We start from the raw sequence: 27,264 nt of genomic DNA, 5'->3' as shown, positions 1-27,264 counted from the left end.
TTTCCCTTCTTTGGGAGCATGTCTCTGGAGATGTTGGAACATACCTGCTCTAAAATAGCTGCTGTTTCCAGGAGCGGACTCTTCCTCTTCAAACCTGCCGCAGTGCCTCCAGCTTCCTGCCTGCTTTGGCTCCAAGCCTTCACCCGTCCCTGTCCAGCTGTCATACCAGGAAACCAAACACAGAAAACCCCGGCACAGTGCTGATGGCAGAGCTGGCAGGCGGATTAAATTCCAAAGATTTTCCAAGACAAATCTTGCAGTCGTTGGGGAATTTACCCATAAATTGGGTGGGAAGCATCAACAAATGCTTCATACTTGCATGATAAAAACCAGGCCTGCCATTTTATTATTGATCAGCTATTTAAGAGGGCCCTTGGTAGTTCAATCAAACAATCATTGTGTCAGGAAAATGTAAAGATGAAGGTGAAAAAAAGGTAAAAGACATATCATTACATCAAAGAAGCTGAAACGGAAGGATTTCTGAATGAAAATTGAAAGAAACAATGACTCAATGATTTAACCTTCAAGTTGTTGAAGCTCCTGGAAAGTGAGCGCTACTTCAACAGAGTATTGCGAACAAGATGATTGATGATGGGCATTTTTCCATTTTGTAATAATTTCACATGAATTTTGTGAAAGCTCCATATGAAAATGTATCTTTCAGTTTTAATCTTTCGACTCTTGGTGGCCCCATTTCTCACTAGGTGTAATAAATAAGATTAAAATATGTATCACAAACAGTATGAATACGTTAATGTCACCATTTTGTGGATTTGGTTACAATATTTAATCTCTCCAATGGTCTGAAGCATGTGTTGAAGAGTTGAAGTAGATCTCATATTAGGATGCAACTAATTATTATGTGTCAATTATGATATTATTGTGTAAATAATAACTTTAAAGACTCATTCAGGATTTGTCAAAGCAGTAATAGCCGACAAACCTAAATTGACACATAGTGGGAATCCATCCACTGGCTGGATTTTAAAGGAGCAGCTTCCAGATGCAAACGATTGTCTCATCATTAAACAGATTGCTTCTAAGACTCATCTTCCTCTTGCTACTCAGGAAAAACAAAACGAGGGGAAGTTCAGTTAGAGACATGAGGAGTTTTACTGAAAGCTGTGATAAGGTCGTGAAGCTGTCTCCCCAGGAATAACAGCTGGTTTACTGTAAATGGTGCGAACCAAACTAATATTATCCAACAACCATTTAACCATAGTTGGCTTACGTGATAATCAGCAGGTATTTACTAATTGAACAAATAAAGCTCCATAATGGGGTGGAACAGCAGCCATTCTCTTAAATACCAAAACACTACTCTTACATTAATCTACTCTGATAATGAAAACAATCATTTAACCTTCAGTTAACCTTCACTGAATAAATCCGTTTTCATCTGATTATGGGGTTCCAACCCTGCAGAAGTATTTCTTGACTTTGGTGTGGCCTCCTCAGACTGTAATGAGATGGAGAGGAGGATGTGCCCTCCTCACTGAAGATACCTTTGGAAGATTGTGTGGTGGTATCAGGGGAGATTAGGCCCCGGGGTGTTTAAATGCTAAACAGGGAAAACGACCCTCTGTGCTTTTGGTCTTTTGATCTTCAACCTTTTTAAATGGAAAACAGCTCCAATGAATTCAGCATTATGATTAATGTCACCCTAAATATTCCACCCTCTGATGTACACAGAAGTGCATATTATTGCTGAGATGTTCAGGCCGTTCCAAGTTAATAAAAAAAAAAGAAAAAAAAAAAAGCGTATTCTGTATTTGAATTCTTTATTTATTGTTCATTTTAAGATACAAAGGCAAAACATAAAGGAATCCTCTTAGAAACACAATACTGGAATAAAAAAAAGCTCCAAATCCAGTCAATATTCTATGAGGTCAACAGTCAGTATAGCAAGAAACAAACCGATATGCCATAAAAACATCAATGTCATCAACTGCTTTTTTGTCAATCATATAAAAGCTAAACAGCAGGGAACAAAAGCTCTACAATAGTTTGAATGTTGGTGAACATCAAGAAGAAAAATGAAGCCATACCACCAATGAATTCAGATTTGGTTCAGTTTAAACTGAGCTGGTCAGAAGAATGCATGCAGACATGGATAACAAGGGTGACTGGAATCGTCTGCAACAACAACAAATATTGTACAGTGTTTGACGCCAACATCCATCATCAGCCTCTCAGTGGTACTGCTATCCCTCATGCATTTTTAAGGACCGTGAATTAATATTCACCGTTATCAAAACTAACACAGTATAATATTGCACAAGCCCATAATTCATAATTCATGTGGTGATAAGGTTTAGAATGCAGAAGCAGATGATACGGAGGGTCGAATCACATGTCCAGTTGAACCGTAACAATCAGCTTTAATTTGGTTTCTCTCTTAAGAGTCTTATCAGCGGGGTGGCAGCTTTCAACTGGAGGCATAATGTTGGACCCTTCAAACATTAATATCTACGTCTATGAACAGATTCCAGTACAAAGGTACTGTATATATGCATATCACACATCAACACAGAATAACCAGAGCCAGGGATTCTCCCCAACTCAGTTTAATCTAACAAAGAAACTGACCTGCCAGTTTATTTTCTTTTCTTTATTTTCTACATGTAATAATGAATATATTCATGTATGTTTCATCTTCAATGCACAACAAAGTTTTTTTATACCTGAAATATCAAAACACAAACATCAAAGTGCCATAGAAAAGTAAAAATGGGTGAAAGCGGCTAGAAGAGCAGATGAGTGAGTGGGTGAGTGAGTGAGTGAGTGAGTGAGTGAGTGAGTGAGTGGGTGAGTGAGTGAGTGAGTGGGTGAGTGAGTGGATTAGAAATGTTCAGTAGCATTTGCTGTGTATCAGGAACAGATCTACTTTGACCTGAGATGTTCATAACTACATAAGCATCTACACTAAGTCTTGTTAAACTGTTTACAATCCTAATCAATTATTGGATGACTATTGATTAATAGTATGCACGGTACACTAAAAGCTATCTGTCATTTCAAGGACCAGTCCAGTTCAATGAAAGTTGGACTTGGTGTGTCAAAATGTAATGTAGCTCTGAGAATTAAAGGCAAAGAAGAAAAAGCTTCCTTTGATAATCACTCCACTTCACCAATACATTAAATACGACACCAACTAAAAATGTTTTTTTAAATGAATAAACCACTTCATCTACTGTAGCAGCCAACACATGAATACTGAAACAACTGTCACGTGTGAAAAAGACAGCCAAAGGTGAGATCATTTCCTAACATGGCTGAAGATGTCACACCAGCTCGCAGCAGCAGCCTGTGTAACTCTCAGTCAACAGCTATTGTTCATTTCCTCACGAGCATTAAAGTCTACCTTCTCTTTCGCTGAACAATGGTCTTAAACTTTTTTCTTCTGTGTATATAAGCTATGAGCATGTCTGTCAATGGTGGGGTCTCCTCTGGCTGACTAAGTGTGATCAGTGACCAATCATGTCCCACAGTGACAGAAATTTACTGTATTTCATTGCTCTTTTCACAGCACCATGCTACCTTCTGTGACATAAACCCAGAGGAGGGAGTGTTGGCACAAAACATCAGGGCCAAATGAGTTATATGGAACTCTGTGAAAGCTCGGTGTTGGCTTCACAATAAGGGACAGTAAAAATAAACATTTGTAGATAGTAGGATGTTTGCACTTGTGTTGTAATGTGTTATTTACTCCACAAGCTAACAAAATAAATAATAACCGTCACAGAGAAAACATGAAGTGCTGGAAAAACACTGCACCACAACCAGGACATCTGTTCAATCAACCAAAAGCATCGATATATGCTCTAAAGATTATATATGTTCTGTGTGTTTTGGGGGGAGGACGAGGGTGTTGTTATAGAGCAATAGCAAGCTGTTATGTTGTTATGTGTGTCACCAGATGTGGGTCTTGGAAGTTCAACATTCTAGGTACAAATGATCTGGGATGAGAGTCCAGGCAGCACCAACTGATAGAGCAGCAGTGTTGTTACCCCTGACCTCTGACACAGGGATTCACCACCATTGATTCAGCTGGTAGGTGGGATAAAAGTCTGATCTCAGCTCTGCTTACCCAACAAAACATAGAAGACATATTTTTGTTCTTGAAGTGATCACAGATTTGGTTCAGGTGGAAATAACTAGTGATCGTGTCAGGAAGCAAAACAAACGTGAGATTGACTTAATTTTGCCTGGTGTCAGTGATCAGGGGTAACTTCTCCCCCCTCCAACCAGCCAGGGTTAGGGTGGGAAAGTGCTACTCTGGTGTTTGCTGCCCCCTAGGAATGAGAGCAAGGCAGTGCAGGTGTAGGGCTGAGGAGGGAGATGGGAAGGTGGGAAGAATAGAGGGAGGAGGTAGAGAGGAGGAGAGGGAGGCAGGTAACAGGCAGTGCTACTCGTCACAGCCGAGGAGCTCCATTCGCAGGGTGATGCGCTCATGCCACTCCCATGGCAGGATGCGGATGTATCGACTGTAGAATGGCGGCTCAAAGATGTTCTTTTTGTGAACATTGTTGTCACTGTTGCCTGAAAAGATCTGGACAGAGGAAGATCAGCCAATCAATGTTTATGAAGTTATACTCGAGTGAATGTATGTGCCGTAACTAATGTGTGTAATATGACAACTGGGCTCCAAGTATGAAGAAATGATTTCCCATGGATGACATCAAACACTGTCTGCACGTGAGATCTATAGGGATGAAAACTCTTGTGTGTTGTTGCCCTGTGTGCAAGCCTAAACTCTGACTGTTGTGTGACTGAACTAAGACAAGATAAAATCATGTAAAAGGAACTCATACCATCTGTACCTTCACCTACTAATGCAGACGCTCTCCTATAAAAACAAATTAACGACTGAGCTTAAAAAAATAAATGTTTTATGGACTGAGTTGGTTTAAAAAAAAAAAATTTCAATGTCCCACATCCTTGATTTAATGACTTCATTCAGTTGTGTTTCTGCACACATCTGGCAGGAGGGTTTTGGTGTGCATTATACATGCAAGCACACAGGAAACAGTGTCATCATGATTAGATCCAGGTGTTGACTCAAGAACATCAAATACAAGCTTTGCAATCACTCACACAAAGATCTGTTCCCATCTGGTAAAGTCCTTTTTTTTTTTTTTTAGACTAAATCCATTAAGAGGGATTATCATTGTCATTTGAACTGTTACTATAAGCGTGTGTAAGGGCATGTTTTATTCACCCTTACACCCCAACTCGGTTTCTTTTGTACGTTTTTCTGATGTTTTTGTCTTTTATTTGTAACCTACATTCTGCTTCTTGCCCTATGATGGGCTGTATTTCCACAGTGACCTGTTCAGTCTGCTCTTTGACCTTTGTTTTGATTTCATGTTTCTGGTAACTGGACTGACCTTGTCATTCTTTGAGGTCTCATCCTTCACGACGGTCCAGGACTGTCCATCATCACTGTGAGCTACTTTAAAGGCCATTAAAAACTGAATGGAGCCAAAGTCTTTGGCCCCCTGTGTGATGATCCCTGTGATTTTCTTGGGAGACTGGAGGTCCACCTAAGGACAACAGAATCTGCTTCACTTTTCTTCACTTCAAAATTTGGAAAACCCAAAAAGAACAGTCAGCGCTGTTTTTTCCTAATACCTGCAGCCACTCAGATCGGTTGTTGGTAGCAGCCGTCCAGGCGTTCGTCTTGCCCTGTTTGTCCAGCCGGGCGTAGTGAGGGTGCCAGGTGAAGGCCTCGATGCCCCAGGTGCGGAAGGTGCTGGAGGCCGTGATCTGACGGTCAGACACCAAGCGGGACTTCATGCCCATCGGCTCAGAACAACCTGAAGTATTTGAATACACTGTGGAGGTGAGACCAGGTAGAGTGACAGAGAAAGAGGTATGGAAAGAGAGAGAGAGAAAGTGTGATAGACGAGGGACGGACAGGAAGCAGCCCAGGCCAGCCAGTGATATGGAGCAACAAACACACATCCAGAGATGATGATGTGGAGGATGAGCTCAGCAGTTACAGTGAGTCATTTTGTGATCCTTTACAAGTTTCCAGAATGATTAGACTTTGTATCATCTTGTGTATTCAGTTGGTACAGGATCCCAGAGGAGTAAACTTGTGAAGCTCATTGTTTTATTTATAAAACAGATTAGTGTAGCTGAGTCTAGTTCAGCGAAGCAGCTGAGCATGCAGATCAGAGGAACCGAGGATGAAAGCTGCAAGGAAAGAATTCACCTGCACTGATGCTGTCTGGCACCACATACAAACAACATCTGCTCTGCCTTGCGTTACATCATTTCACACTTTAAATTGATTCATTCAATGGCATAGAAACAGATGAGTTTCAAATACTGACCCATGAACTACAGCAGAATTTTGCACAAATAAAATGTACTTGTACTGTGAAATCTTGTTTCTTTGTACTTTAAAAAGAATAAAAACTCATTCAAACAACACATGCTGGTTGTTTGTCTTTCTTATCTTATCATGCATAAGCTGGGAAGCACAGCTGATGTGACAGGAAGACACTGACTTGATAAATAAGACAATCACAGAAATGAACATTTGCCACTGTAATGAAGCTACAATGGTCTAAGAATAAAAAGGAACAGCAAACTTAACATTTTAGAGAAACACAAGAAACTTGTGCGACAAAAAATGGACCAGACTCAGTGATCACCTTCCTAGCAACAAAATGTCACACTGCTCTATGTTCCCTACAGATAATATCCAACTAGACCAGTGGGTTAGGGTTAGGGTTAGTATTTATTGCAATACAGACAGCTTTAAAGACGCTAGTTTGTCTGCTGAGGTGAAAAAAAAGTCTGAATTATTTGCATCTGTGTATATGCGTTGGCATTAATATAGTTAAACATGATCATATTGTTCTGATAGGCTTTCTGGGATTTAAAATCATGAGACAACCTACATCTGCGTCCAAAGTCACTGAGTAGTGAAATCCTCTGAGTAAGACCCTTTGATATATGATCAGTCACTGAGTCTAGGACTGAATATAATTAGCAAGGAAACATAGGAGGTAAAAGCAGAGAATAGATTTGTTATTCCCCTTCATGGTGGTAATTATTACCACTTGGTGTTTGAGTAATTTGCTTGTTTCAGCCTCTAAACTGAACACCACGCCTGTAGACGTACAGTACATGCAGCTTGTGTATATTGTGTATTCTGTTTGGTGTAAGTTTACCATTGAGCTCACAGCCCACCAGCTCCATGCGCAGCGTGCAAGCCTTGCGACACACCACAGGGACAATGCGGATGTACTGGGCAATGATTGGGGGATCAAACAAGTTGGTCTTGGTGCTGTCATTGTCCACGTTTCCCACAAATACCTACAAGAGATGGAGATGTTAACAAATCCAATCAGGTATACTGTCAATAATTTATATTTTGACTGATAAATGATATAATTAGTGACAGTATATAAAAGCACATTTTTATTGCCTTAGACTACTGGATGAATTAAACACGCTTTAAAGGCGTAGTTAGGGAAGTCACACCAAAGGTCATGACACAGCCCCATACAGTTTACAGAAGAATGCTTGTTCATGTAGAAAGACACGGCTCCCTCTAGTGGTCAAATTCCATCACTTTTATCTTATTTCTGTTTAAACAGGGGGACAAGAAGCACTTTCAACAGAGTTGTAGGCTCTATTGCTTCCAGCTATGCCTCTGCTGTGTCTCCTCACATTGTCCTTTCTCTGTCCATCTGTTCTGTACATGGTGTATGTCCTGCCGTCCAGGCTGGAAGCCACTTTGAAGGCCTTAATGAACTCGGCTGTTCCCATGCGACTGGCACCTTGAGTAACAATACCTGTGAAACGCATTTTCCTCTGCATGTTGATCTGGAAATGTGCAAAAACATATAGCATATGTGAGTTTGGAAAAAATCAAATGCATAAAAAGTAAAAATAAAACTGTCTAAACTAAAAAATCCTCAGTGTGTGGGGGAATGGGGTGAGTCAATTTTCAACATGTCAACATTTCAGCAAACTGCTACACATCCCCATCTGTTTACTGTAAGTACAGTGCATGTGCCTCCATGTCTACTGGTCACACCTCGATCCATGGGTTCCTGTCGTGTGCAGCAGAACTCCAGGCATTCACCAGTCCCTTGTTGTGAAGGCGGGAAAGCTCAGGTCCCCAGCGCTGCAGGCCAAGAAGGCTGTAGCGGACTGATGAGGCTGAGATCTGAGACTCAGCAATGCCCCCTCCCTCCATACCAAGCAGAGAGATACAGCCTGTGGTGGAGATGCAGGAGTACAGATTCAGATTTCAGGACAAGATTTGTGGCCCTGGTGCTAATTGAGCATAGACTAACTATCAGAAAAATGATTAACATTTATGTTTTTCCAGTTCATGTACACTGAAGATGTATTCAGACTTTTTTGGAAAAAAAAAAATTATTAGTGCATTTCTTCAACCTAAAACTCTGCTAATGTTAGTTAAGAGAAATGAGAGTGCGCAATGAAGTCAAAGCTGAAAAAGTGTGTACATTTTCACGTGCACAAATATGGGATCAAGGTCTAATATAATTCCTTTGTCCATCCTAAATCTGAACTGCACCATGCAAACCCTAAAATCATTTAGAATGCAGAGTTTTGAATCAGCTTTACTGAATATCATACTGGCTCTCACGGCCTATTGATCATCTTAAAACGCAGCAGTGTGGCTGTTTTCCAAACCCCATCCTTAGTGTCTTCCCTCCATTGCACGTCCTTCAATTACTGTATACTGCAGTAGCAGTAGCACAGTTTTCCTTCCAGAGGGATTCAGAAAACATCCTTTAACATTCCAGTGAATGAAAAAATATTCAAGACTTTTGAAGCCCACAGTACAGTACGTGCAGTACCATGAGTGTAATCATTTTCATCTTCCATCTCAAAAGGAGGAAATGATCTATTATGTCCTTTTTATACCATCTGGCCTTCATGAGAGAGCATGTTATTGAAGAGTGTTGGCTAGTTACACTTACGCAGTTGGCAGTGTTTGCCTACATAAGGGGAAGGGCAGTGGCATTTGAAGTCACCCTCCAGGTCCCTGCAGGTGCCACCATTCTCACACGGTTGGTCGGCACAGTCGTTAACATCTACAGAGAGATAAACCACACGGTGACGTCATGTAATCAAACGTAAACAGCTTACTTGTGGAGATTGGTCATCCAGTCTGTACGTAGACCCGAGTTAGAGTGTGAGTGAAGGTCATGTCATGCTTTAAAATTAAGTTTTGATATTTCTTGAGTAGTTTCACACTGAGGTTAGTTGAAGCCATGCCAACAGGACCAGAGATGCAGTAGAGAGGTTAGAGGTTAGAGACAGGAGGCTGTCACTTATGGCTAAACAGTAAATGTGGCCTTGAATAAAATATCTGTTGTCAAAGACTCAGCTTCGCCATGAGATCCAGAGGTCAGGATGTGAAATATGTAATATAGAGATCTCAAGATTAAACGTGTTAAGCCGGGTGTGTCTTTGATACATGCTAATTTACAGAGGAGATAATTAAAAGGACCACACATGGCCGTTGCATGTCCATGTAATTCTCTGTGCTTCCTCTTGATGGCACTCATCATCAACTTCCCTGCTCTAAATCTGAAGAGCGTTGGGGAGGAAAACAAATTAAAACACAAAGAAACTGAACTGAACCCCGTTCCTCCTTTCACTGTCACTGTGACTAAACTCACACAAGGAGCATGGTTCATATTTAGTCTGTTGTCCCGATGACTGCATTTGTATCTCCTTACCCACATGCTTACTCCATAAATAGCTGTGTTGAACATTCTTTTCACACAAACACAGGATGAGTCGAGTATTTGTGAAACGTGCATCCACAAAGCCTGGATAATGAGGTCCACAGTCGTGACACATCTAGCTCTGGGAGCTCATGCCAAACTATTTCTAGCAGCAACAGTAGTTGAATATTTCAAACATTAAGGTCCCTGCACTTTGTACAATTTGTTCAATTTACTGTTGGCACAATTTCATGCCAGCTGCCACTGACTGTATCCAGAAAGGCTGATGATGTATTCACCTGAGATCTTACTGGAGGAGTTTTCAGAAAGTAGAGAATACAACAGAATAAATAAAGTCAACTGGTATTAAAAATTTAGTTTGGTGACTAAATACAGTCTAGAACATAAAGGTAGAGGTTACTTTAAAGTAAAGAGACAGCATTTAGGGAGATGGATCAAAGTAAAATGAGAGAATATCCCAACTAAAGGCGGCATTGTGCGTCAACTGGTGGCCCTCTCTCTGGGTGAAGCATAGTCTGGTCAGTTTTAGGTCAACCTTTAATCCATTTATCTGGACAGGTGGGTGCACTTTAACTTTGTTTGCTTATAGCTCGGGCTGTGCACGACAGAAATGAATACAGCCGTGGTGTTCCGGTTCACTGTAACCATGATTCACATACTAAGATTATTCAGGGTAACTGTTTGCATATACATGTTGTTTGGGAGGGGCTGTGAAATCAGACCCTGATCAATGCAAAGCCAAGGCCAAATGGCTGTAAGTGTCCAGGATGTGTGCTGGAAGCAGGATTCAGGCCTAAGAGAAGTGAGCCCGAGTCTCCTGGCCCAAACAAGCTAATGTATTGCAGAAAAACAAGAGAAAATGGTGCTTTGCTGGATGCTGTATTCTACAAATCTTACAGTGTGAGGTCTCAGCGTGCAAAATACTCCAAGATGATTCTGAAAATAAATGTGTTTTTTATGATTTGTTGATACTTCAGGTGCTCAAAAGAGAAATGTTCCAGAAGTTGAAATGGAACTGTTGCACAGTAGCAAAGCAGCATTTTATGACTTAAGACGAAATTAAGCTGCATATTTTTAATTGTCATAAAAAAATAACATCAGTCATCAATCATTAGTTGCCATGGAACAACAACCAACAAAGGGGGTGCTTATGGTCACTGGATGACGCAACAATGGCATTTTTAAAAAGATTTTTAAAAAATACTGAAAGGTTTCCAGATGTGTTGCTTGCTGCTAGCTGAAGTGTATCAATAAGCACCACAGCAAGACCCAGAATAGCTTTAAATCCCTGCCAGAGTGTCACTCTCTGCTGGAGGCTGAAAGTTCTGATGTCATAAAGTATATTTACAGAACATATTATTTAAAGCTGTTTCTAAGCGGTCACTCTGAAAAGACATGCTGTGCACTGGTCAAAGATAGCTGTGGTTCTTGAAGGTGAATTTCCACAGTTCATGTAACTTTCTCTAACTGAATAAATTTTTTTAATATATACACTATATATATATATATATATATTTATTTATTTATTTTATTTATTTTTTTTTTACATCATGACAGAATGTTTCATTAAACTGGCCTTGTGGCTTGGATGAACTAAAGAGGGTCTTGGCAGTGAAGAACATTGGAATTCCCCTCAGCAAGCACCACATTATAGTTATATATTTACACAAATGTGGTTATTATTGGGCAGCATGGCAGCACAGTGGTTAGCGCTGTTGCCTCACAATAACAAGGTTGTGGGTGGAGTTTGCATGTTCTCCTTGTGCCTGTGTGGGTTTCCTCCCACCGTACAAAGATATCATGTTTGGGTTAACTGGAGACTCTAAACTGTCTGTAGGTCTGAGTGTGAGTGTCAGTGGTTGTTTGTCTCTGTCTGTCTCTGTGTGTTGGCCCTGTGATGGACTGCTGACTTGTCCAGGGTGACTCCGCACCTCACCCACTGTGAGCTGGGATTGGCTCCAGACCCGGAAACAGATTAGCGGTAGAAGATGAATGAATGAAGGGTTATTATAGTTTCTGAAGGATCTCAAGGAAACAGCTCAAGTCGCAACTGTAGTGTGGTCAGAGGAAGAGGAGCTATGGATACAAATGTACAGAACTAAACTTCGTCACCATTTGTTTTAGATAAATTAATAACTTAATCATTTGTTTTTACAGCAGATCAGGATTCCAGGACATCAAATACTCCTATATTGGTTTATATCAGGATACATACATATATTATCTATGGCTGTGTAACTGCTGTAAAACCCCCTCCGTAGTTAATTGGGACTATAGCCTTCATTGGTCTGTGGATGTTCACCTGTGAAGGTCAACCTCTCTAGTCAAAACAGTTAACAGCAGCTTCTTTTGTTTTTCACTTGTTCATATTACATACAGACACTCCCTGTACTCTGCAGGGGGGCATCGAGTCCAGTCTGCCCACGTTACCACATCCTGGGAGGAGGTGCGCACCCATAACCGCTTCCTCTGGCAACTTCCAAGACGCAAATATCTGTCTTCTCTTATCTCTTATGAAAATCTGGGATGTTGAATTTGTGAGCAAGAAAAGGGCTCCTTCCTCCCTCACTGTTTCTATCCATTTGCTCTCTCCACGCACACTCCTACTCTGCAACCCACAATGGCTTTTAGGCCAATTTGACAGGACATTCAGAACTGCTGCAGTCAGACTTGAGTAGTGAGTGTGACATTGTTGGGAGGGCAGACTTAATTCATCGTTCCGCCTCCACATTCACTTTTTCGCCTGGCAACAGTCGCAGCAATGACGTTGTGAGCGCTCAGCCTGGACCGCCACTTTCTGTTGGCTACACTGGCATGAGGGATAAAGCGTGTGTATGTGCATGCGTATGCTAAACAGTCTGTATATGAGATCATGAGCTCTGTGCGCTTGTTTATGCGGGATGTGTAGCAAACACGTGATTAAGCTTTTAATCCAGGAGACACGATTTCTCTCCCTTGATCTCGTTTCCAGAGAAATGTTCCTCTTTAAAGTGGAAATATGAAATGCACTTTTGAATTAAGTATTGTTTAGGAAAAAAAAAAAAAAAAAACAACATCTGTGCTTGCTCTTGTTCTTGACTTCTAAATTTCAAGTTGATCTCCCCCTTGTTTACTGTGGCATTTTCCAGATGTAGAAATTATGTTTTCAGATCAAAAACAAGTTCATGCACTAATGACAGGCTCCTATTCACCCTCACAATTTACAAATGAGAGAACTGAAGTGACAACTTTGTAATAAAATGAAGTCCCAAAATATCTGTCTCCATTCCAGTGTTTCCGTGTGATAACTGAATGTAAGGATGCTTGTTAAATGTTTAACAACACCCTGCCTGTCCAGGTTCTCCAGAGTCACTCCTTCTGTTTCACACAAACCATAGGAGCTGGCTGCTATCATCTTCATTCCTTGTCCAAACTAATACACACATAAACACACACACACACACAGAGAAATTAGACAACATTTAAACTGTCACAACACAGTCATCAGTATGTGTGAATAGAAGGGTTCCTCTCTGACTCAATAGTCCTCAGGGGAGCTTCTCTTAACCAACGTGGTCAAATAAATTCCCATCATAATTATCCGTCAGGCTTTATCCAATTAGTTTAAATACCTGCTCTGCAGAGTGCTATGGCTTACAGCACCAGGCAAAGGACAGATAAATATATATGCATTTTGATAAACTGTGGATTGTGGTTCTCAGGGGCAAAAGAAAAGCACAAATCTATAACTTGACTTTTATAAATCAAGTAAAATGTGGAGCATAAATATGGGCAATTTGAAGGCATATTCGGCATATTTGCAATATAGGAAGCCAAAGAGAGTTAAACAATTCATCTTTTAGAAGGAAATCCAGGACATCCTACTATCAAGGCTTACTGATAGAAAATTCTAAGTATCTAACACTGACCCAATCTCACTGCTGATTTGATGCTGGCCTTGACTCAAAAACAAGGAGACACAGTGCTGACCTCAGCAGTTTCCTGTCAATGAGTTACTGTGTATGTGGGTGCATGTAGTGTATGCGCATTCTGTGTGCATGTGTATGTGGGGGTGTTCATTGAATTCCTCTGCTTCAACATGCAGCCAAAGGAACACAGAGCACCTGAATTCAGAAGGAGAAGCGACATAGCACAAACATACACACAGACACACACATTTTTCTCCTCCAGCGCAAGTTCTATTGTTACCTTTTTTTGAACTTAAATCTGTCCCTTGGACACCTAAAATAAAAAGGCATATATGATCAAACATAAAATGCACTTAAGCTTTTCCTAAAGGTCCCACTTGTTTCCTGCTAAATTAGTTCTTTGTGCACACTTGGCCACTGTTATTCAACCACCCTCTTAAGCAAACAGTAGCCATCTGTCTGTCTGCACGGCTGGAGGCAGCTGAAGGAGCGCAGCACATGCTCCAGGAGAGTGAAGCACTGTTGCTTCACTCTCTCAGACAGACCCTGACTGAACCAACCTGGTCTCAGTGACATGTGAATGAAGCTCCCACATAAACTACAGCTGTCTGTCTGGTAGCCATACTCACAGCAGCTGTCTCCATATTAGTGTGGCAATTTAGACAGATGAATTTAGTCTTTATTACACTTGTCAGTTGATTGTATAGGAGTGTATATCCTCAGTTTTTAAAGGAGAGACCTTACTATATCAAAAACACCATATCTAAATAAAGGCACTGCTATAGCTAATAACGGTAAAGATGTACTGTAGCATTAGATGCAAAAATAGCAGAGTTTCCTTAAACTGATCAGATCAAATAACCCCAAGGGTTGTTTTGTCGATATAAGATGGCCCCTACCATAAGCTTACTGAGCTTGATGGTTGGTAATGCTACTATGGCAATCATGCACAGTCTTTCCATTTCCATTTATTTTACACCACAGTGGTGGATTTTGAAAGATTTGTTCAATTTACGATTTTGAAAAGCCAGATAAAATGTGAATGAAGAAAACCTTTAATTTGGACCAGAACAATAATATTTACCAATTAAAATACAGAAAAGCTGTCCCTTAATTATGACAAAAACATGTTCTTGAATTGCATCAGAAAGAGAATGTCAACCTCTATCTCAAATTTTGAACACAGCTCTGCAGTAAACACAGACAGATGTTGAAAATCTACTAATATAATCCTGGTAAAGCTATTGAATTGCAGACTTACTGTTCTGGCAGTGGACTCCTTCAAAGCCTGACTGGCACTTGCAGACATACTCGCCGAAGACATCACCTCGCCTGGAGTGTCCTGTCACCTCACAGATGGCATCATTCTTACATGGGTTAGGGTTACAGGGCCCTTTTGGACAAGAAAGAAGGGACGTTAAAGGGAGGATGTGAGAGTAATTTGAAACGGACTGTAGCAGAAGTCATTACTGTAACTTCTAATGTAAAGGACAGGAGTGATCCACAAATTATTTTGGAGGAAACAATCTTTTTCATATTTATTTGTTTAAGTTGTACTAGCTTAATCACATTTGAAATTACAAACCATTTATCTTTAGAGCTGCAACAGATCACATAATGCACTAGTAAGTAATTAATTTGACTATATTTTCATTGTCTAATGAGCAAACAGAAAAGAAATCTCAGCACTGAGACCCATAGTGACATCAGAGACACATCATACCAGTCTCCGTTTCATTGCAGATCTCTCCAGAGAAACCTTCAGGGCAGATACAGATGAACGGCGCTCCTGCTCTGGTCACACAGGTTCCACCATTAATGCACATGTTCACCTCACAGTAATCACCTGCAGACCAAGGTGGGAATGACAGATTGATAAATACAGAAAATATAAATCCACTGCAAACGATTAAAAGCAACTAAATAACAGAAACAGAACGTTTATTTAGATGGTTTGGATGGTACATTTTATCAACTTTTATGAATTAACATAAAAGCAGCAAACAGCGACAAAGAGACAAAAAGAACATTTGAATAATTTTGATTAAAGTTGACATTCTTCATTTCATGTTCATAAATGTCCACCTCACCACTTCCCATTAACAAACATCAAACATCAAATGTCCCAAAGTGAGAGGACAATGAGACACTGGACAATATTAACATGTTAATGGTTTTTGCAGAGCAACAGCATTTTTTTAAAGCCTTAAAAAAATGCATTACAAATAAATTTTTTCAATTGAAAAAAAATATGACATAAAAACTTTGAGAGAGTATGTGCTTCATTATAATATTTGCATTTCCCTTGTGTGGCTGAATAAAGAGTAAGCCACCTCCTGCAGGTTGGATGCAATGGTCTGAACAGCTGAGTAAGCCATCACCACACTAAACACAACACAAACACTGGATGCTTCTACCAGCTTCACCACCGCCCGGCCTGAACCTTACAACCTGGCAGCTCTCTCGTCATCAGGGAAATCATGTCAGTGAGCAACAGAGGAAACAAGGAATCAAGTGGCTTGTGGTGGCTTCACTTTGGAGATTGTTATCATGTTCAGCGTCTTGAATATGACATTTTCAATTGGGTACAGTTGATGATGAGAGAAAAAAAAACAAACAAAAGGCAAGTGTAGTTTTCCGGACATACATGGATACCACTGTGAAGATTTTGACTTGAAATACACCCTTATACTAAACTTGGCACTAAAATATTGTATGTATTGAGGAAGTAAATCATTGGGTGATGTTTAACACCCCCCCAAAAAAAACCAAAAAAAAAAACAGGGATGGTGTTTTCAAGTTAACACTTATCATTTAGATAATTGAGGTTGAACCCCAAGTGTGAAATAAGTAGCTTAAGAGCCACCATGTCTAGCTTGCAGGCTAAAAATGAGCTCTGACCCCATTCTCTCTTCCCACCTCTAAAAAAGTAAACTAGTGGGAGAAAATAAAAACTTTTTTTTAGTCCTCTAGTAAAGAAAAATACCATTCTAGTCCAGCTGAAGGTGAAAACGGCCTTTCAGAGAGACTTGTAACTTCCTGCACATCACTCTCTCATATCCTCAATGTCACATCCTACACTGACACACATTTTTTCTCTTTCTTCAACAAACAATCAAGGATAAGAGCACACTAAACAGTTTATTTAGTCTGAATTTTAGCCATCTGTGTAGCATTGAGGAAAAACTAACTAACTGGTCTTGAGAGTGATTAAGAATGTAATTTTTTTCATGAAAAATAGACATATGATCAACCACAGTTTTATTTTCAACCACTAATGTGCAAAAATCTGAACGTCATTAATTATCCAGAGGAAGAAGAGGAAGTAAATAAATCCACTTGGCCAACATCCTGTTTGGATTGCTTATCCACTGAACTGCATTTCACATGGATGTCTTGTGTTATCAGTGCTGTACCCAGTGTCACGGCCTCCAAATGTTTTCACATCTCATAGTTGGATAAGTTGGCAATGCCAACATATCCTTATCCAAAAGTTGCTGCCTGTTTATCTGAAAGGAAGGAACACAACCTCCTTTCTTCGAATGGCAGACTATTGCTTTTAGGAAACCCCCTGCATAGAAATAACAAGATAAAATTGAGGAAAACATTTAGATGTCTTGACAAAGTACTTGTGGTCTGCCCTGACTATAGAGAAATGTAGTTTTCAGACTGCTTGAGTTCACACTCATCTTCTACTGTTTATCCGTTTATGGATCACAAGGGGTGCTGGAGCCATCCCAGCTCACATCGGGCAGGGGCAGGGTACACCCTGGACAGGTCGCCAGTCCATCGCAGGGTCAACATACAGAGATGAACAACCACTCACACTCAGACCTACGGACAACCCAAACATGATGTCTTTGGACGGTGGGAGGAAATCTACACAGGGCTGGGAACCGAATCCGGAACCTTCTTATTGTGGGGCAACAGAGCAAACCGCCATGCCACCGTGCTGTTTCTTTATAAATTACTCATTGAATTTAATTAGATTTTCCCTAAAAGCACCTCCAGCTCACCTATGTGACAATATCTGCCCTATGGACAGTGGGAGGAAACCCACACAAGCACAGGGAAAACAGGGAACCGAACCCACGACCTTCTCAACAGCACTAACCACTATGCCACCGTGCTGTGCGAATGCCTGAGTTTACTGAGGAAATGAAATGCAGTCAGCAAGGATACAGTGTTCAAACCACCAGAGCCTTCATGAAAATCTCTGAAGTGATCATGTCAATATTGTCAACAGTATAATCAAGTTACACTGGAAGTGAAAGAGTTTCATACTGTATGGTTATGACAACTTAAAGTTAAAATTATTATGTATTCATCAGTTGACAATATTAACTGGAAGCACTGGAAGCTGTTTCAGAGAAAACCAGACAAACCACACTCCTCCACTATCTACACCAACAGCTGAGAAATACTGTATCGGAAAAGCATCATTTTTTTATTTCAAGACCAATCTGTGGCTGTGTTTCACTTTAGCACATTGTGGAATCCATGATGGAAAATAGGAAAAAAAGATTTTGCCCCCTATGAAACCTCTGTTGGTATCCAGCCTAGTGATATCCAACACATGTCTATGTACAGTAACTGTAACCCTGTCCATCTCAATTTTATGACAAATTCCTTTGTGACACTGCAAAATTATTATAAAATATTTCATTTAATCTCAAATTCAACAGAACATTTCTTCCCAGAATATCTGGTGATCAGTTTAAAGCTTAAACCCCATTAAAACTGTTGGCAAATGCTTTTAAAAGTGTGAGGGGGTTTAAAAAAAAAAAAAAAAAAAAAAAACAACTTTATGTGTTGTGAGCACCAAAAACTAAACTCATTCATCTCTGTTGTATCAACAAAAACTTCAACTGATATTAGTGGCAAATGGATTTTAGTTTTAAGTCATACATTACAGGGCTGTCTGGGCAGATGCTTCACTGTCTCCTAAATTAACTCAGCTTATTCTAGGTGTGCCTGGAATGGTTGTTGAAGAAGTGATCTCTAAACCACCTTTATTAGAAAACATGGTGAAAACATCCTTATAGCCTGTCTCATTAATAACACTAACTAAAAGCAATTAGTCACCTGAGGATACAGTTATATCTGGACTGTAGCATTTGATACCATCAGTGCTGTGTGTCAAGCATAGCGGCCTTCTTTGATTTAACCAGAGTGACAGACAAGGAAGGTATGTGGAGTTTATGTTTGGCTGAACAAATCATTTCCATGGGGCATTGTGTTCACTCCTTATGAGTCATGGTCTGTGCCTTTCCCATGATGCTTCAGCACAAGAATGAAGCTCAAATACCAGACCCAAAACCAAGAGCAGTTAAAGGCAACAACACATAATGATTCATTCTCCAGTGATACCCGCCAAAAAAATAAATAAATAAAAAAGAGGGCGCGTCAAAAGCGCAAGCTCAACACATGAGGACACAACTGGGGCTGGCCATCATAACAGTCAAACACAAAATATTTTTATACAGACCTGTCAAATGTCCTTCATAAGTGAATTTTGAAATTTTGGTTTCTCATGACCTCAAAAGCATAAGTGACGATGACTATGTGATTGCTTAGAATTGAGTGGTTTATTGAATTCTGTTTAGTAGTGTTTGGTTCTTCACAGAAGAATAACAATTTGACTTGTTGGTCCTGGAGGGATCAGCAAACACACTCTAACCTTCTGACTGTTCAGTATCTCAGACAAATGGACAAAAGGGAAACTCATAACCTACTCTAGGAGTCATCTCAGGACACACGGGGTGGAAGCGGACTCACTGCAGCACATATCACAGAGACAGCTACCGGTTGCAAGATAATAAAAGAAATTATAGAAAAAAATGGCCTTGACAGAAGTGAGTAAGTGAATCTTAATTTGTTTAATGCACCCCCCTCCCACCCCTCATTTCAGTGAGTTGCTGTGTTTTAAATACACACAGCCATGGGCAAAAAATTCTTTCATCTGAATTAGTCTTATCAGAGATGACATGGAGATCAGCAGCATCAAAAGAAGAGCATGCTGAGACAGTTTAAGAGGATTTGAGTTATTAAGGAACTATGAGGCAAAGCTGAAAGAAATTGGCTTTAAGTCAAAGCTGTAAGGGTGTCATACATCCACTCAATACCTGTTGATTCTGTCAGGGCTGTATGAAAAGGAGGCATGGGTGCATACAAATGTGAATATACTGCGTCTGTGTGTGGCGTTACATGAGTACTCTGTGTCCTGAGACCTAAAAGCAACAAACACAGCCATCTGCCCAGTCACGCACACACACACACACACACTGGAGGATATATGCTGGCAAGGCAAGGTGGGTGACTTAATGCTCGCACGCACACACACGCCTTGTTGAAATTGTTAAGGATGTGTTGAAGCACAACAAAAAACCTTGAGACTTGTACAATGCTCATCAGGTCTGATGACCTGCCGCTGCCAAATCTCACTACTGAGTCCTGGAGCCAAGAGACGAAGGAAACCTGGTCTGTCTAAGAGGAACGTTTACAGAGGTCAGACCTAAGTGAGTCCTTAAACAACCCAATCCTTTTTCAGTATTAAGATCAACAAGACTCCAGCTGCAGGTGAGCTTTCTGTAATCTCCAAGTGCTACTCCAGAGCAGCACAGCCATCTGCTGCTGAAAAAACCCCACAGTTGCCAGCTGCTAAAAATACACTCCAGCGTCACGCACCTTCAACAAAACAACAAGCTTTTCTCTGTAGGACTGTAACTGCAATACAACCTCGTATAATATCACTACAGCAGTCTGACCTGAGTGGAGTTGTCCCTACATTGTGTTTGTGTGAATACAAAGATCTTGTGTAAACATTTCTTGTTCTTAGATTGAAGGAGCGACAATTTTGTCCTTGGCTCAGTGTTTAAAGTCCCATGACAGCAAGTAAAATATTCAGCATGGCAGATTGGAAAGTGGGGTGAGAGACGCTAATAAAGTGGCCCAAATTAGAAGATTCTCCCCATTGCAATGAAACATTGATTAAGGAAGCTGTTCAAAATTCAGATGGAAGAAAAAGATCCTGTCCAGTCCTGAGGGATGTGGTGGGAGAGATAATAATAAAGTCATCAGTGCTGTAGAGGACAGACGCCTGAAGGGATGACCGAGGCAGAATGAGAGAGCTCGATTTGACAATGAAACACAGACATTAACAAACTTTCTGACACAAGAACCCATGGCGACAACAACAACAACAAGGCTGCAACAGGCATTTAATTACAGATTCATCTACATTCATCTTTTCTTGTTTTATTAACAATTTTGTCTTTCAATGCTGAAAAAAAAATGGAAGTTCAGTGAAAAACACACATTATAAGTTCTTGGGACTCAAATGTCTTGTTTTATCCAAGCAACAAAGAGGTTGTTTGTAATGCAAGTGAAGAAATGCATCAATTCTCCACTTTGCAGAACCAGAAATAAAACATTATCTGTATCAATTAGACCAAATGATTGTTTCAACTGTAACCAACTCTTTCATTCATTTGTTGTGGAGTATTAGACTGACATGTTTGAAATACAGTATATAATAAATTACTTTGTACCAATATTCAACATCTAAATCACGTTTTTCAATCCAAAAACGTGTACTTTGATATGTTCTATGAGGCAGAGTAATCCACAGCACAGGAATAGGGCAAAGCTTGCTATCCTGAAGAAGTACTGTTCGTAAAAACAGGGACAAGAGGACTCTGCCAAAAATTGAACTAATCCATCAAATGGACTGAAGCAAACCATAGATCAAAGATGGAAATCAGTCACTTTGTGATTTAGGGAGGTACATCAAACACATGAGCAGGAAATGAAGTTCCTGGTTAAATGAGCCTAATAGCTCCTTGATATATCGGCAATTAAACCATGTCTTACTATCTCACAGTTAAATCTGCACTAATTGTAACTACAAAATGCTCCCATGCACCTGAGTACATCTACAAACTATACACACACACACACACACACACACACACGCACACACACGCACACACACGCACACACACGCACACACACTCCTGCCACCCCATTGGCCCAGCATCAAGCTATATTTAGCCCTGCTTCACTCAGCTGCCCTAAGTGGTCTTGTGTATAAAGACTGCCTCATCCTGACACAGAACACCACTTTCCACTTCTCTCCTCTCCACAGCTAACTAAACCCTACTGAACTGGGCCAAATCAGGTAAAACACAGGTAAAACTAACAAACAACAAAAAAAATAAACAACCTTTGGCTTGTATTATAACCTGCAAACATACTGAATGACACAGCAGCAACAAGTCCAATCCCAACCGTCCCTCCTCTAAACTCCCTGATAATATTCAAGGTCTCAGTAAACTCTATTGTGAGTGGAAGTTCACTGGCATGCCTGTGTAGGCGACTTCATCTGGAAAACTGACTCAACCTTGTGGTCAGGGCAACCACACCTAATATCCGTGGCTATCCCGTCACTCTGCCTCATGGAATAAACAAGGTTCTGGTTGCAAGTGTTTTCAGTTTCAATTCAAACTGAAATATATTTAAAGAAGTGCATCAAATATTTATTGAAATAATGCAGCAGAGTGGATGTCACGCAGAAAATTACCTAAATTAAGTATGTGTTGTCATTCTCAACACCAAATGATGATTAATTACTAATATAATCAGCATATTGATCAACTATAAAAAAAAATTATAGACTTTGTTACAGAACTGCTTCTGAAACCTCACACACACACACACACACACACACACACACACACACTGAAAGCAACATTAAGCATGAATAGAAAAGACCAAAAATGCAACACAAAGCATCATCACAGGTCAAAGGTTGTTTGCTGAAGGGAAAGACGTCAAAAGTCAAAATGTTTCATCTGCCATGCGAATCTGTCTTTCACACAACATCAATTCTCCTTTTTGTCAGAGTGCATGGAGTGGAAGAGGGACATTTGGAAAATACATCATCATCATCATCATACCAAGGCAAACATTTGTGTGAGGTGTGACACGTGATTCGTTCTCCTTGGACTCTGAGCAGAAATGAAGCCATCCCACCCTTTGTCCATCGGCCTAAATGTGTTGCCCAGGGCTGAGCAGTGTGAAACCTTCTTTGAAGCCTCATCGGCCCTCGGCAGACACACAACCCCAACACCAACACAACTTGTGTGATAGAACCTAATGACAACAAAAGCATCTCCCTGCGGTGTCAGAGTCGCCTGAAGTTCACCGACATCGGATCGAACACGTCCCGAAGAAGTGCACAGGAAAGTGTGTGGTGAGGGAAACGGGAAACGGAGACAACTCACCGTTCGCCCCGAGCACCGAACAAGCTGTTAAAAGTTGGAGCCAGAGCAGAAAGCGCGTGTGCTCCTCCATGGCTGTTGGTTCTGTCGACGGTTCGGTAGAGGGACAGCGGGGCCTGGACGCTGCGCTTCCCGAGGACCGAGCTCTCTGCGCGGTTCAACTCCCAGGGAGCGAGCGTAGCTCCGGAGCACGTGCGGCTTTTCTCGCAGCCAATCGCAGCTCGGGATTTAATTGTAGCCCCGCCCCGTACTTCCCGCTGTTGACCAGGGAAGACAACTTAAACAGGAGGCAATATGTTACCATGGAAACGAAAGAGCTCCGGATCGACTTTCCGGAGGTGACGACTCCTCAACAGCCACATTTAAGTATAACCCAGTTTCTGCGGAAGCTTTATGATATATGGGCCCCTGAAGTGTAAACGTTTTCAGGTTGTGTCTTTGTGGTCCTTGTTTGTTTTCATTTTTTTCTTCCGGTTGTTTTGTGTGTTTCTTTCTGGGTTATTGCCTCAGGGAGGGCCAGGGGCTATAAAGACATTCAAATTCTGCAAACACAACTTTTTCAAAAGCACTTCAAAATAGTTTAAAGTGTCAAACCCAGTATTCACCAGTACTCAGTTAGTACTGTATTTACATGGTTTACTTCACACCACGATCCATGGAGCTTTTGTTTTATCTACAGGACGTTGTGATACACCCTCCAAGAGGCTCCACTTTGTCAGGGCCAAACGACCGTGATGTGGTATCAGAAAGTGATGAAATAGACCAGCTGGACCAAGGATAGCTGGTTAGTATACTGATTTCAGAAGAGGAAAATGATAGACACAGAAGCATTGGGTGACTTTCTATCACTACAGCTAGTTTCCTGCAAGTGAAGAGGTAAAGTTTGATGTGCAATGTGTAAAGTGTACCTTGTAGACTGTTAAGGAAAAGGGTGTTAATGCTAACGTTGTAGTATGTAACAACATTATTATTGTTGTTGTTTTTGTTATTACTACTATCATTAGTATTGGTAGCACTAACAGTAATGGTATTATGGAAAACCAAGATCCAGATATGGCTGATTGGTCTTGTCTCCACTACAGTGTCTGATTGTGCCAGAATCAAAACACAAATGGCTATTGTACCAAAATAGTTATTTGACACATAATGACAATGACAAACAAAGGTTTTTGCTGTATAGCAGTCAATTAAGATTAAATTAGATCCCCATTAAATCTGATAAAACAAGGGTGAAATTTTTTTCACTACTGTGTCAGTACGATGGTGATTATGTTTTTGACATATTCTTTAATGGTTCTGGGAAAATTCCCATGATGGCACCAAGCATTAAATCCTCCTCTGAAATGCAGATTAAGGGCAGTGTTTTACTGAGGAAAGGCTGAATGGTTGTCTGTGGGCGTTTCTTGAGCCAAGATCCAGCAGTGGGTCAGAGCGGGCTTCTGTGCTGTCAGGGGGAGTGGGTGTGAAGTGAAACATTCAGACCCTTTCAGCCGCTGCATCTTTCACCTCATTCCCCTTGCTTGGCTGAATATGATTTTGTTATAGTGTTTATAATTCTCCAAACTGAGGACAGAAACACAGGCTAAATATAACTATATCCACGTGACCAACTGATTAACTTTATACGATGATAGTGGAAAGTATATTTCAGTCCTCATCTTAATATTTCCTTATCTGTGGTTTAAAATGTGTCACATTCTACAACAGCAGCGACAATTTCCTCAGAGGAAGTCTACCCAATTTGACTGACAGGGTAAAATTTACCTTCCAGTAGCTTAGTAACAGCTGATTTAAATTCAGCTTAAAATGATCTCACACATGGCGATTAGCTCAAATACAGAAGAGAGAAAAGCCACTGTGCTTCAGTGATCCTTTCTCATCACATCTTCATGTTGGCTTTATCGCGCTCTTCTGGTTCACAGTGTAAATATTGTTTGGTGGGCATGTGTGTGAAACTTATAACACTTCTTCTCACTTGAAAAACCAAAGAAAGAACCCCCCCCCCCATGACTCTTTAACATCAAAGCTAAGTCTAAGGCTATACAAAGTGAATTCCTTTTATATTTTCAGTCATTAGCTTGATGAGCAGTACAGGTCAAACAAAGGGTTTCTGTATAGTGTACTGTGGGAACTGAAGAACTGCCCTACTTCACAAATGAATGAGAAGTGAAATTGCATTTTGACCCTTCTCCAGTGTAATATTATTGAGGCACTGATTTACTGGGAAATTCAGAGCAGCACTGTCATGCCAGTACACCTTTCCTCTGTTCATGCACAAGTGCAATTCAGTGGTGGTTGAAAACAGACAAACCCTACCAAGAGTGAAAAACAGGCAACAGACCCAATGGGGATATCAGGGAGTCATAGAATGGAATAAGTGAGTATAGGATAAATAATACTGCATATGCCACTAATATAAACTGAAACACTGAATGCCCTAGAGTACGTTATTACCTAATTTATAGACACCCCTTATGAGAGGTTAAAACCCAGACCCTTAACAATGCAACTTACAATGTGCTTAAATGTGCACATTCTGAAATTACTACCCCCACATTCATATTACTATTTACTAATAATTGACAAATAATACATGCAAAACACAAATAGAGAGAGAAGGGGGTGACAACAGAAGCAGTAGGTGTCACCTCTGGGACATGCAGCACATTAATCTCATTCTGTCTCTCCCCTCGTTTCCTGTCATGAATCTATTGTCAGTCAGCCAATAAAAGCATTCCAATGTTAAAAACAGGGAGTGTGTAAACTGTTCCTTTATTTCTATGGTTTTAACACAATATACTTTGCATTAAAACCATATTAGTGACTATCTATGTAACATTTATTTTCATATCACTCAGACACACGCTCTTAGTGAACAAGTTCAAACTTAGAGCATCATTAAAAAAAAGCTTCCATCCAAAAATAGCTAACAACCAGAGGACAAGTTAATTCCTGTAACCTGGAAGATGTAGAAAGATTATTCCATCTTTTAACTAAAAGGATTTGAAGCTAAAATGCCAAAAGCTTGCACAGTGTTCAAGTATTTCATTCCCCTTAGTGTAGTTTTTGCTTCAGAAGGACTCTCCAAAAGAGAGAAAATATGCCTGATACAGTAATGAGGTCATAAGCACAGATCAGACAGTTTTGCACTGTGGGCAGGCTGACATGAAACATTGGTCAAACATGGTGAGAGTCCACAATGTCAACATCCTCTGTTTTTCCTCCTTCTATCAGGCAAATCTTTTTCTCATGACTAACTTTCTCTGAGTCTGAACCCGAAGAGGAGGTTAATTATCCCAAAACGATAGTTAGATGGAACAGACAGAAGCCTGTTTGATCCTGTTCCTCCAGAGTGAACCATATAATCCTGTAAATTTAAACCTTTTGAACATGTAGTTTGCTAAAGGAGGATGAAGGTTTATCATGCAATTCATGAATTATTGGTATATTCTGTAAAATTTCACTTCTGTCTTCCGCACTGAAAATAGGATGAAAATGCCCAGCCGGGTTTCACTTCTATCGCCTATCTGGAAACAAAAGAGAAGTTTTACACCTAATGACATCACTGTATAGAAGTGAAAATTCTTGCGAAAGATGTTGGATATTGTCATATTGTCATTTTATGGTACTTTCAGGTACATTTAAACTGAAGTACTCTTTTGACATTGCTACGTCTTGCAGCAAGGACAGGGAATTCACTGGAAATTATGAGATTAAAAAAAATCAAGTAATATCAAATGATAAATCAAAAGTAATCTTTAATCTTTAATCTGTAATCTTTATCTTGTTTTAATTGAATATATTCTGTGGACTTATTTCATTTGAAGACATGTAGCTGTAATAAAAAGAGCATTTTACCAGAGATGGGTTTGTATGACTTGTGATAATATATAAACAAATGACAATGGGCCTATGATCAAGCTTAGGAAAACAATACATGGCAGACGTCAGACTAAATGCAAGTTTAGCATCGCTGTGCCTCATTAGTGGATGGTGCCCTCTAGTGTTTAAAATAGTCAACGACATTTGACACCTGAGGTGACTTAAGCTGCTAAGTTTATAGTTTCTGTAAATAATAATGAACAAACTGGTCCTCACCGGGTGATGACCAGCCACAGATTTATTAGTGGGACCTGTCCAGGGTGTGCCCGTCCTCACCCGGTGACGGCATCCCCCTGACCCGGAAACGGATGAATGAATGAATGAATTGATATTTTGTGCTAATTTTGTGGGCTTTCATGTTTGTCTTGAAAGTTTTCACACTAATTTTTTCGTCCCTATTAATTTCATTTTGTGTGTCGTTGTGGTTACTTTTCGGTTCCTTTG

General features: G+C 40.3%; 1 protein-coding gene across 2 annotated transcripts; it reads right to left on the bottom strand.

Annotated features, from left to right (window-relative positions):
• Window positions 1–1,762: 1,762 nt before the first annotated feature.
• mfge8b (milk fat globule EGF and factor V/VIII domain containing b) lies at window positions 1,763–23,106 on the bottom strand. 2 transcript variants are annotated; one of them, XM_029522891.1, is made up of 11 exons: window positions 22,942–23,106; window positions 15,381–15,503; window positions 14,919–15,050; window positions 13,938–13,970; window positions 8,976–9,089; window positions 8,060–8,241; window positions 7,690–7,845; window positions 7,188–7,332; window positions 5,635–5,819; window positions 5,391–5,546; window positions 1,763–4,552 (listed from the first exon to the last, which is right to left on the bottom strand). In XM_029522891.1, exons 1-11 carry the CDS (start codon window positions 23,009–23,011, stop codon window positions 4,409–4,411), a joined length of 1,440 nt encoding a protein of 479 aa, XP_029378751.1. In that variant the 5' UTR covers window positions 23,012–23,106; the 3' UTR covers window positions 1,763–4,408. The 2 variants fall into 2 exon arrangements, with proteins under 2 accessions (XP_029378751.1, XP_029378752.1); XM_029522892.1 differs by lacking the exon at window positions 13,938–13,970.
• Between the last annotated feature and the right edge of the window lie 4,158 nt (window positions 23,107–27,264).

The sequence above is a fragment of the Echeneis naucrates genome, chromosome 16 (genome assembly GCF_900963305.1).
Source record: "Echeneis naucrates chromosome 16, fEcheNa1.1, whole genome shotgun sequence".
In the NCBI taxonomy this organism is placed as follows: Eukaryota; Metazoa; Chordata; class Actinopteri; order Carangiformes; family Echeneidae; genus Echeneis; species Echeneis naucrates.
Note: the sequence above shows the minus strand (reverse complement) of the source record. Positions and strands in the feature narration are given on the sequence as shown.